This window comes from Pseudophryne corroboree, chromosome 12 (assembly GCF_028390025.1).
Source record: "Pseudophryne corroboree isolate aPseCor3 chromosome 12, aPseCor3.hap2, whole genome shotgun sequence".
Taxonomy (NCBI): Eukaryota; Metazoa; Chordata; class Amphibia; order Anura; family Myobatrachidae; genus Pseudophryne; species Pseudophryne corroboree.
Window position 1 is genome coordinate 18,723,671 of NC_086455.1, and position 12,539 is coordinate 18,736,209.

At 47.9% G+C, this 12,539-nt stretch overlaps 1 protein-coding gene across 2 annotated transcripts in view; it reads right to left on the reverse strand.

Annotated features, from left to right (window-relative positions):
• ADAMTSL4 (ADAMTS like 4) overlaps positions 1-12,539 on the reverse strand; it is a 195,848-nt gene that overhangs the window by 57,002 nt on the left and 126,307 nt on the right. For both annotated transcript variants that reach the window (XM_063947136.1, XM_063947137.1), the window contains exon 6: positions 10,300-10,436. In XM_063947136.1, the coding sequence (XP_063803206.1) occupies positions 10,300-10,436 (137 nt within the window). The remainder of the gene's footprint in view (positions 1-10,299; positions 10,437-12,539) is intronic.

Below are 12,539 nucleotides of genomic sequence, written 5' to 3' on the forward strand. Positions count from 1 at the left end.
GCATGCGCAGTTAGGACCCGATCGCCCGCTGTGTGAAAACGCACAGCAGCGACCAGATCTGAATCAGTCCCATAGAATGTACACAACATATATCGGAGCTGAATGGCAGGGGTTAACCAGGAATAATTCCGAAATATATCCCTTCACCTGATCTCTGCACACTGCATGCATTTCCTTGTCATATGTGAGGCTCTAGCCGACCTAATAACTATCGCAGAGGAAGAGCTGACACTTTTATCCTAAGATTCTTCATTCCGTCCATCCACAAGGAATGCTGGATCCAGTCCTGGTTACTGGCCACGCCCACTGATTACAGCAGGTAGAGTCATCAGGACACATCCACGTAGCGCATCTAAAAATATTCTCTAGCACTTGCCGTGCGCTGTGCAGGTTTTAGCATGTGCAGCTTCCACGGTAATATTAATAACAACATTTCCATTACGCCTCATTTATTTCAGCAGTCATTTTAACTCTTGGATGTATAAGAGAAGGATGCGATGTTAAGAATAATTGCAAAATGAGAGAGTATTTAAAGTGATATCAGGACCAGAATATTGTGTGTGGATGGATGGATGGATAGAGATAGAGATAGATAGATAGATAGATAGGCCCTCATTCCGAGTTGTTCGCTCGCTAGCAGATTTTAGCAGCATTGCACACGCTAGGCCGCCGCCCTCTGGGAGTGTACCTTAGATTAGCAGAATTGCGAATAGAAAATTCTTAGCAGTTTCTGAGTAGCTCGAGACTTACTCCTACACTGCGATCAGCTCAGGCCGTTTCGTTCCTGGTTTGACGTCACAAACACGCCCTGCGTTCGCTCAGCCACTCCCCCGTTTCTCCAGACACTCCCGCGTTTTTCCCTGACATGCCTGCGTATTTTAGCCAACGCCGGGAAAATGCTGAGTTACCGGCCAGAAACGCCCCTTTCCTGTCAATCATTTACCGAACACCAGTGCGACTGAAAAGCGCCGCAGACGCTACAGCATAACAGCAAAGTTTTTAGTAAAATAACTAAGCGCATGCGCCCTGCGTACCTTGCGCATGCACAGTAAGCGACTAATCACAGTATAGCGAAAATCGGCAATGAGCGAACAACTCGGAATGACCCCCATAGATAGATAGATAGATAGAGGTTAAGCAGCAGGTGGGGACAGTTATGCTTGGGGGTGGGGGGGGAGTTAGGGTTAGTGTTAGGATTAGTGGTACAGTTACAATACTCACTGCAATACATCAGGATTCTCACTGCTGGAATTTTGCACCAAACTCATGGTGGTGGAACCCAGCATATTGATAGGTCACGATAAAGCAATATGCACCATCTCAGTGCAGCGGGCAGATCACTGCTGTTGTGACATAAGTAGTGCCAATAAGTCCAGCCTGAAATAACAGGCATGACTAATAATAACTATTGTAATGATTGCTAGAAAACCATTGCTTTGGATTGTGCCTACTTCTTGAACCATGCAAGGTAATACTGGGTTCAATTGTCCTACACCACTAGGCTGTGTAGCCGGTATTGGCCTGCCACGGGCCAATTCACATGAGTGATGAAACTTGTTGTGAATGATAAAACTTGTTGCTTATGGTAAATGGTGCTCCAGCCAATCAGCTCCCAACTGTTCTTTTTCAAACGCAAGACAGTTGGGAGCTGCCACAGCTGACAGTTGGGAGCTGCCACAGCTGACAGTTGGGAGCTGCCACAGCTGACAGTTGGGAGCTGCCACAGCTGACAGTTGGGAGCTGCCACAGCTGACAGTTGGGAGCTGCCACAGCTGACAGTTGGGAGCGGAACACCTGGCAGCTAGGAGCGGAACACCTGGCAGCTAGGAGCGGAACACCTGGCAGCTAGGAGCGGAACACCTGGCAGCTAGGAGCTGATTGGCTGGGGCACCATGAATCATATGCAACAAGTTTTGCCATTCACACCGCGTTTTATCACTGATTGATAAATGAGGCCCTAAGAGAGAAGAGTCAGAGATGACAACTGCAGCTCCACAATAACACAGACAGGATATTACACAAAATAAAACAAGTAAAACTACTATCTGCTCATAGTTATTGTTATATTTATATGAAATGCTGCGAATAGGTTTCCTATGCTAAAGATTAGCCGGATCAACAACAAGGAGCTTCATTGAATTTGGTCTGCATACATTTTACCAGGATATGTGCCATGATATCACTAGATCTGCAAGCTCTAATCCAATCGGCTCTCTGTGCCCTGAGAGGGATTAAGACTAATTGTGGGCTGAAATAGGTGATTTAGGTCGCAATGCCTCCAGGAATGAAAATCTGCCGGAGAATTCCACTGAACATGTGATCTGGATGAACGGAGCGATATATAAAACCAGCACACAATAATCCGGTCACGGTACGATCTATTGGACCACACTCGTGTGATGCGGTACGGTCTCCTGCAAACGCCTGATGGGGGCAGGGATAGGAAATGAAAGTCCTGTTTGATTCCAGGATTGCAGACCACTGTCCAGGATAATAAAGCACATATGTCGGAGAGCGGAACCTGGAGCGGAGCCACGTCTCCTGGCAGCCAAGTGCTCCACGCAGCATGAATGCTGCCAATGCCCGACATGCATCTGTGGTTAAATCTACTGCAAAGCAATGGTGGAGGCTAGGGGGGGTCATTCCGAGTTGATCGCACACTGCAACTTTTTGCAGCCCATGCGATCATCTAGACGCCGCCCATGGGGGGAGTGTAATTTTGCATAGCAAGGCTGCGATCGCTTGTGCAGCCGTGCTACGCTAAACAAGTTTTGTGCAGAACAAGACCAGGGTAAGAGTTACTTACCCTGTGCGATCCATCCAGCGTTGCAGGTCCCAGAATGGACGTCAGACATCCGCCCTCCAAACGCCTGGACACACCTGCATTTGGATCTCCACGCCCAGAAAACGGTGAGTTGACACCCGATTCCGCCTTCCTCCTGCCAATCTTATTGCGGTCGCCGCTGCGACCACTTTCTTCGTTAGCGGCGTCGCTGCCCGGCGAAGCAACTACGCGCTTGCACAATGCGGCCACCGCCCATGCGCAGTTCCAACCCGAACGCACGGCTGAGAAGAAGCACAGCGTGCGATCGTGTCGGAATGACCCCCTAGGTGAGCCTGGCAGTATCAGAGCTGGGTTCATGTTATGGGAGCCTATAGGCATATAGGCACAGATGCACGTCACCCATTACTGCGCCACAGTGTGTGCATGGAACTAAGTGCGTATAACTGCCAATATGCTGGACATATCACTGCGGCTGGACCACCCCGATCCATAGGTGTCATCGTTATCTGCGCGCATTTTATCTGCAGCGAGCAAACGCGGAAGCCGCGCTCCGTGAATAGACTTGCCGTCAACTAGGCATCAGCTCTTAATCTTCCGTGTGCTAAACCACGCTCCATCGCCTGAGTGGTCATACCGTACACAGAATATACTCCGGAATTACCAGATCTGTCCCATCTCAGTATATGATGACACGTCTCCCACCCACCTACACAGTCCATGACATAAACTTACTGATATTTTGTCCATGATGTCATTTCTTTTTTTTTTTACGGATGAATGAAAAATATACAGTGTAGGAAAAAAGACGACGCTCTCAACTTTTGCCTCCCCTAGGAACAGGCGAATCCTGAAGAAGACATCTTTTTTTTTTTATAATTAGGCTATATAGACAACAGAAGGATTACATAGCGCCAATATTTTGGACCCATTGTTCCCAAGGCTGGCGGCTGTTCCCATTGTTGCCAGGATTTCCTTTCCCCATCCCAATTCTCTCCCCCTCTTTCCCCGTCTCGGTCTCCCCCTCTTTCCCTGTCTCTCTCTCCCACTCTTTTCCCCGTCTGTCTCCCCCTCTTTCCCCGTCTCTCTCTCCCACTCTTTTCCCGGTCTCTCTTTCCCACTCTTTTCCCCGTCTGTCTCCCCCTCTTTTCTCTATCTCTCCCACTCTTTTCCCCATCTGTCTCCCCCTCTTTTCCGTCTCTCTCCCACTCTTTTACCCGTCTGTCTCCCCCTCTATCCCCGTCTCTCTCCCACTCTTTTCCCCCTCTTTTCCCTGTCTCTCTCTCCCACTCTTTTCCCCGTCTGTCTCCCCGTTTCCCCGTCTCTCACCCACTCTTTTCCCTGTCTCTCTCCCCCTCTTTTCCCCGTCTCTCTCCCCGTCTCTCTCCCCCTCTTTTCCCCGTCTCTCTCCCCCTCTTTTCCCCGTCTCTCTCCCCCTCTTTTCCCTGTCTCTCTCCCCCTCTTTTACCCGTCTGTCTCCCCCTTTCCATGTCTCTCTCTCCCACTTTTCCCCGTCTGTCTCCCCCTTTTCCATGTCTCTCTCTCTCACTCTTTTCCCTGTCTGTCTCCCCCTCTTTCCCTGTCTCTCTCCCACTCTTTTCCCAGTCTCTCCCTCCCACGCTTTTCCCAGTCTCTCCCTCCCACGCTTTTCCCAGTCTCTCCCTCCCACGCTTTTCCCAGTCTCTCCCTCCCACGCTTTTCCCAGTCTCTCCCTCCCACTCTTTTCCCAGTCTCTCCCTCCCACTCTTTTCCCAGTCTCTCCCTCCCACTCTTTTCCCAGTCTCTCCCTCCCACTCTTTTCCCAGTCTCTCCCTCCCACTCTTTTCCCAGTCTCTCCCTCCCACTCTTTTCCCAGTCTCTCCCTCCCACTCTTTTCCCAGTCTCTCCCTCCCACTCTTTTCCCAGTCTCTCCCTCCCACTCTTTTCCCAGTCTTTCCCTCCCACTCTTTTCCCAGTCTCTCCCTCCCACTCTTTTCCCAGTCTCTCCCTCCCACTCTTTTCCCAGTCTCTCCCTCCCACTCTTTTCCCAGTCTCTCCCTCCCACTCTTTTCCCAGTCTCTCTCCCACTCTTTTCCCCGTCTCTCCCTCCCACTCTTTTCCCCGTCTCTCCCTCCCACTCTTTTCCCCATCTCTCCCTCCCACTCTTTTCCCCGTCTCTCCCTCCCACTCTTTTCCCCGTCTCCCGTCTCTCTCTCCCACTCTTTTCCCCGTCTCTCTCTCTCTCCCACTCCATCTCTCTCTCCCACTCTTTTCCCCGTCTCTCCCTCCCACTCTTTTCCCCGTCTCTCTCTCTCTTTCCCACTCCATCTCTCTCTCTCCCACTCTTTTCCCCGTCTCTCTCTCCCACTCTTTCCCTCTCTCTCTCTCTCTCCCCCACTCTTTTCCTCTCTCTCTCTCTCTCTCCCCCACTCTTTCCCTCTCTCTCTCTTCCCCATTTCTCTGGTAGGTGCAATCCGTGTGGCAATAATGGGCCAATTATTGAGGTCAATTTAACTAGGGGCGAGCAGGGCCATGCATGTTGCAATGGTGTGGGCGGCTACGGCTTGTCATCTCACCCCAATCTCATCACAGACTCATGGGGCGGGATGTAATGACGCCCTAGTTCAGCGGCTGTGCAGGATGCAGGCGAAACGCTGACGTTTTTATTAAAGGGGCAATCCTTTACAAGGCCCTGGAGTTTTGTGCACAGCCATATGGGGCTGCAAACAAAAATCCATGTGCCTGGGGCTATTGTAAGTGCTACATATAAGTGCACTTATCCGCAGCGAGAGCCAACTTACCCCTAACTGAATCAACCCCATTGTCCATTTCTGTTTGAGGGTACACAATTTGCCCCCTTACTATAATCTGCCTATAGCCCTGACTGCTAATGAACAGAAGCCTGTAATGCTCTTTATTCTGACATTCCATTTATATCAGGGGGGGTCCTTATTATCTAGCAGCTGCAGGGACTGGAAACGTGATTACTCTCATCAGCGCTATTTTCCCTATGGAGCAAGGTGACGGTGCTCCGCTAATAGTTGATACAAGACTTATAGTAAATCCCACACTGTGGACGAGTCTCCTGAATGTAACACAATGAGCCTCCATTGTTGTCATCTGCTCGGACAGAAATAACACGCTTCTATTGTAAAGAGATACTGTGTAGCGGATCTATACAAACAGATGCGACATACAATCCGCTTGCAGCATCTGCAGGCTGCAGGACGATGACCGTGTATACTCAGGAGTTATTCATACATGGGAACCAGCAGGCCTTCATTCATCCACAAGCTAAACGTGTATGTGTAGCAGTGCAGCTAATGCTAGGGAAGAATGTGGCAGTTGTAGCACACATCGCCCGCCGGTGGGAGTAGTCACACTTATAGGGCAGGATAGAGTTATCACTTACATTTGTGCCCACCGTACCAAACTTAAGGCTCGCTATGCTGCGAGTAAAGCCCCAGAGGGGGCACCTAACGCGGGGGGGAAAACAAACGCAGGCACTTATGTATGAAGCAGTGATAAGAGTGGAGTTGGCAACCAATCAGCTGCTATGTATAATTTTTTAGCATGGACTTAAGTCACTTCAAAGTGGATTAGCTGCCATGGCACACTTCTCCACTCATATCACTGGTTCATACATCTACCCCTTAATGAGGAATCGCACGTTACCCGCTGGTTTACTGTGCAGGGAAAATGCTGAGAAATCGAATAGCTCTGGCCATTAAACCCAGAGCTTTAGCCATGTGATAAACACAGCGGGTAATTGAATCTGCCCCATAGTGTGCGTGATAACCCACCTGGGTAAGTATCTCCACTCATTATATCAGCATCTAATTGTTCAAACAAACTCTCCTAGCAACAGAATCATTTATGGATTATATCAGACACTGTAAACGCTGAGAATCCACTTCCAATAGGAGGATGTGTTACTCTGCATTGCTGGTTCTGTACAAGGAAGGGTTTGTGACTTCCGGAACGCAATAACTAATTAGACCCCATTTAACTATTACCCCTTTCACATCGCACTAAAAACCCGGTATCGACACGGCATATTGCCGTGTCGAAACGGGTCCGTGTGCGATGTGAAAGCTTCTTTGGTGAATTAGCGGGTCGCCTGACCCGGTAATTCAACCCGGTAAAAAAGAAGGATTATACCCGGGTTGATTACCGGGTCAGGCGCAGTGTGAATGGGAGCCGTTCCGATGCGATACGGCTCCCATTCACAGCATAGGGAGAGGCGGCGCTGGAGATGAGCTCATCTCCCGGCGCCGCCTCCACCCCCGCCCCCGCCCCTGCTGCGCCCTCCGCTGCTATGGCAACCGACCCGGTATATTGCCGGGTCGGAAAGCCAGCAACGGAGCGCAAATGCCGGATCCCACCCGGTAAGTACACGTTTCTCTTACCGGGTAGGATCCGGCATTTGCGATCTGAATGCAGCATTTGAGACATACAGACGGAGCCATCTTTATCTTGGCCTTTAATAGGATTAATTAAGCCAGGGCAGTCGGACTTAATCCCCTGCTGTAATGTTGTCTCTTATTGTATTACAGCTTAGAACAATAGATGAAAGGCTTATGCTAATAAACCTTGGTGCACCTAGGTGCAGCAGAGAAGCCAAGATAATCGTGGCTCCATCAGTAAACCCTTTATCAGTCGCTAAAGGAGTTGTGTCCTCTCTTCATTATTTAACAATTAGTGGTAGTCCTATGCCATGATCTATAGATGGAGATAGGGATACTGTTCCCATTGCCGGCAAAGGGGACCCAGCAATAGCCTTTCCGCCATCAGCACAAGTGAAAGTATCATGCAATCCGATTGGCTGCCAGCAACAGAGCCGGAGGAGGCCGTCAAGGAGAGGTAAGTAATGTGAAATACCAACAGCATATATTAGTATCACTGTGCTGCTAAATAAAATACTTTTCTACTGTCTATCTTTTGTACCTGTCAACCGAATGCACGTCGACCATTTGACTGTAGACTTTTTTTTTTATCTTTTAATCTATCAACCGCACACCTTTCTGTGCTTCACTTCTACTTCATAAGCATCCGCCGGGGGTGGATGTGGGGATCAGTTACATTACATCTCCAGGACCACGTTAGCCCGGAAAATTGCCATGTGGGGCAGTTATGTCTTGTAGATTTTTCCGGGGAGGTTATTTCCAGAGCACTCAGGTTTTATCACGTGCTAAGTAGGCGGGCCATAAGACAAGATGGCCGCAAAAGAATACAACAGTTTAATTTTAGGAACTAAAGCTTATCCTGCTACCTGGGAACCCTCTTAAAGCTTGTAAGAAGCTGCTGTGTAATACTAAATTGTTATTTTTTGCTAAATATAGTTTAGGTTTTTAGCTTGTTTATAGGAATTTTTAGGAGTATTGAAGAGTTTTTGTTGAAGTGGGTGTGTATCACTTGACCGGCGGTCTGTAGACCGCCTGGCGAGCGCAACGAAGACCCTTACGGGCTCGGTGGTGAGCTGTCGTGGACACCCACGAGTGGGAATAGTCCCTGTTGGTTGGCATGCCAACCGTTGGGATTGTGAGGGGGCAGGATGTAGGTGCCGGTATGGTCTTCGGTCACATAACTACATCCCGTTAAAGTAGGGATAAGGGAAAGGGTATTATTTGAAGGGCAGCTATGAGCAGAATATGCAGCAAAATGAGCTGCACAAGTTCCAAGTGAAAGGTAAGTGCAATGTTATTTTTACTACTATGGGGTATATTCAATTAAAGTCAGATCCATTCCGACAATTCCGACAACCCCTATTCAATCCCCATCTTAATTCGACTTTTTCAAGTCGAATTTAAGGTGGAACGCAGAGGCGGTGAGGGGGGCGAGCTGCGGGGGGACAGCCAGCGGGCATACAGGAGACATCAGCGCTACAGTAGCGCTGCAGCAGGATGTAACTCAGCCGCCCGACCTCACGGCAGCTTCCACCCGGCTCCAGCAGCATGCTGGAGCCGGGTGGAAGCTGCCGTGAGGTTGGGCGGGTTAGTGACATCCAGCTGCAGCGCTACTGTATCGCTGATGTCTCCTGTATGCCCGCCGGCTGTCCCCCTGTCTCCCTGCGACTTCCATCCCCTCGCCTCCTCTGGGTCCGCATCTCAGTCCGACATCATTTTGATGTCGGACTGAGATGGTCGAAAAGGGGGCCAAAACCTGTCAGATTTGGCCTTGTTTTCGACATTAACACGTGGATCGGCAGCTATTCCGCCGATCCACGTGCTTTTCGACAAGTTGAATTTATCGACTTTTTTGAAAAATATTGAATATGTCGAATCTGGATTCGACCAAAAAAAGTCAAAAACTGCCGTCTTTTCGACAGACGGCAGTTTTCGACCTCAATTGAATATACCCCTATGACGTTTGTTTGCGCAAATAGAGGATTTTCACAAATTTCAAAAGGGTGGAGCTCACCTGAAAGTGGGCGATACTGGGCAAATCTGGCGGTGGTTTGTCCCAACGTGGCACGATTTGTTTTCAGGAAACGCTTCCCGTCACCACCTCAAAATGCCTACAGCCTATCAATCAGGCTACAGCTAGCAGGCATTACGGCCGAAGCCGCAGCTCCATGTGACATGTACAGAGGTCTGAAAACACTGGTCAATCGCAACCAGATCGGGAATCAGCCCCAATGCAGATACATCAGGAGTCTGAAGTCTGGGACAATCAGCATTTTGAGTTACAGATTGAGGGATATGAGAGCCACGAGGGATATGCGTATTGCCTCGTAATCTAAGTATCCGCATATGGCATTTGTTTTTTGATACGTGGCCAAAATAAAACAGCCCCTTTGTGGACTGGTTTCCGCTGAGTTTTTGGACGCCACTTTTTGCAATACCGGTTCTGTGTAAATATATGCTTTTTAGTACCTTTTATTAAACAGCATGACGCTGATGCTATAAAAGCCTCCAGAGACACATAATGCTTACTAAGCAGAATTACACACTCCTAATTTGTATAACAGAAAACACACACAGGTACAGAGGTTCTTTGAAGAGAGACAGAACACATTGCTGTGAGGAAAACAGGAATGATACACAAATGACTCTTCTTAATAAGTCATGCTGTTCTGTCAGCTCTCTGCTTCCTGACTGACCGCAAGGACGCTACCACAACTGAGATTGCAGCACATGTGCAGAGTGGTTAGTCATGCTAGCTTCAAGTAGCATGCACTTGTGAGACTGTCTGCATCGGTGTGTTACTGCGATTTCTCCCAGCTCCTAGTGGTTACGTGTCTTTTACAATGTGGTCTCACACACACTGCAGCATAAGTCATCCATCAAAGCCTATTTTGGACCGGAAACCTACATTTTACCTCGGTAATGACCAAATTAGCCTGAAACTTGCAGGGTCTTACAAGTCACATTACTCAGCATATAGGATTCCAGACTGCTTTAGCAGACCAGTCAACACTGACACGTAGCCAAGACAAACAGAGACTCGTTATGAAGCCAACGACAGTAAATACCCAAATATTCGCACTATGGGTCTATTACACATAGACTTGCTTCTAAACATCACCCCATACTTACTAAACATTGCCCATCAACGCAAACATCCAAGGAGCCAGCTTCACATGGAGTGCCATCTTGGACCTTCTCCGTGTGCCGTACATAGAAGCGATAGCCAATGGGACGACAATTCAAGGCACATCTCTGATTTCCATTCACTACAAATAAAAAGAAAGATAATATAACCACAAGCTAGTATGGAGTTCTATAAAATGTCAAAGTCGAAAAATATCATAATGCATATGCCTTGTACTAACCCCATGCACATGCCCGCTACTCGTGCACTCAGTCCGTCGTGCGTGCACATATCCGCAAGTTGCGTAAGATCACTCCGGCGATCATGCGCATGATATGGGTATTTACGGCGGAGTTTGTGAGCGTGTAGCGTGTTATTCGAACATTGCATATTTAACCCAAATAGCGTATATTGTAGATATAGTTCCCCTAGACCATGACAGCGAGTATTATTAGTTTAAACAGTTCCTGGACAGAGAGATTCCTCTTTGCATGATAGGAAGGGTCAGATAAAGGTTGGAAGGTGATGTCTAGTATCCAGCTGTAGGGTATTTCGAGGGTAACATTCCGGTGTTAGTTAGAGAAAGATCGCTTGTTCCTGCGTATAGTTATGTACAAAAGTAGATTATGAACATTAACTGTATTTACTGTAAAATTACATATGCGGCGGGAATCCGGAGGATACCACCCACAAGAGCAGTTGGAAGGGACATCGCCCACCTTTTCCAATCCACCTATGATCTTTGCTGTAATGTGGAGACATATCTCTGTGTCCAATGAACAATGAGATTACAGTGACCATTGTATTGTGTATGCATGTTGTGTATAAAAGGACCATTGTTGCCTGGCCGGTCGGAAGACTCTAAACGTTATCTGTATGACCAGCGGAGGACCGGATTCGGGTTGCGCTTGCGAATATTCTCACGTACGTACATTCTCTGTAGCCATTATTTCTGTTTAGATTTACTTGTTAGCCTGTAGTGTATAAACTGTATTGTTTTACCTTTTTGGAATCAATCCACGGAGGCCTTAGAACCCTGTGGTTTCAACTACAAACAGTGTTGTGTTTTCACTTTCCTGCATGGGCTTTAAAGTAGTTTAACCTGTTTAAGGTGTATAAACATTGTTAAGGTGTACGCACTGCGGATACTTTGTATCGCCAGCGCTACTTAAGGTTTAAAGGTATAATATCGTTGCAGTACTTTGCTGCCAAAGGTTTAAAGTATAAGCATATCATTACATTGTATCATTAACAAGGTTTAAAGGTTATCCATTGTGTGAGCGCTTGCTGTGTGTACTCCGTACACTCAGCGCAGCGTGCGTACGCCAAGTGCAGGACTCTGTACGCAAATAGCATACAAAGTGCGTAGCACTTGCACGTAATCTAGCGGCCATTAGCGGCTCAACGGTAATAGTGTACAAAGGGGTATAGCTTTGCGGTCTAAGATAATACCGACATTATCAAAAACAAGTCTATAAACACTTCCTCTGAGTTATGGCGTCTTAAGATGGCTGCCCTCTGTAGGCTTACATAATGGTATAGGAAAGTATCGAACTCTGAAACGAAGGATCAAGTTGCAGTGCTATTGTGTGACGCTCCCCTCATTAGAGGCTTAAAAAGCAGTTTATTTAGGGCAGATAGTAAGGAGTGCCAAGAGATCAGAAGGGCCCGCTACTATGGGGCCTTTGGCCAAGTGTAAGGACTTGGCTGCGGCACATCAGGTGTCCTCTGTAGAATCCATATTGGAAGCATTGTCACCCCTCCCGGTAGGCCCCCAGAGTGCCCATGCCCGGTACTTTGGATGATCCGGCTACATATAGATTCCATTCTCATGAGGCCCACAAAATATCTTCACTGTAAAAAGAAGAATCTAGGGACAAAACAAAAATTCCAGCACACACTCAAACGGTAATTACGATTTTAAATTAAATAAAGATTTCTAAAAGGAAAAACAAATGTAACAAATACATGTTGTACATATCAGTGGTCAAGTTTTCCAGTATTTGGAGAGATTCGTCCAGTGTTTTTTGCTGAATGTGCACCTGACAGATGTCCGTAGCGGTCACACTGAGAAACCGTCACCTGCCAAAACTGCTGCCTGATGAAGCCAAAATTCCATGGTAATGAGCCTAATTAGTGAATCCAATCTTGTGCATTCTAGCCTTTGTCACATTATGTTAGCAGACACAAGAGACTATCACTAGCACTGGTGGAAAGGAAGGAGCCAGGGCGCGCAGGGTTTGGT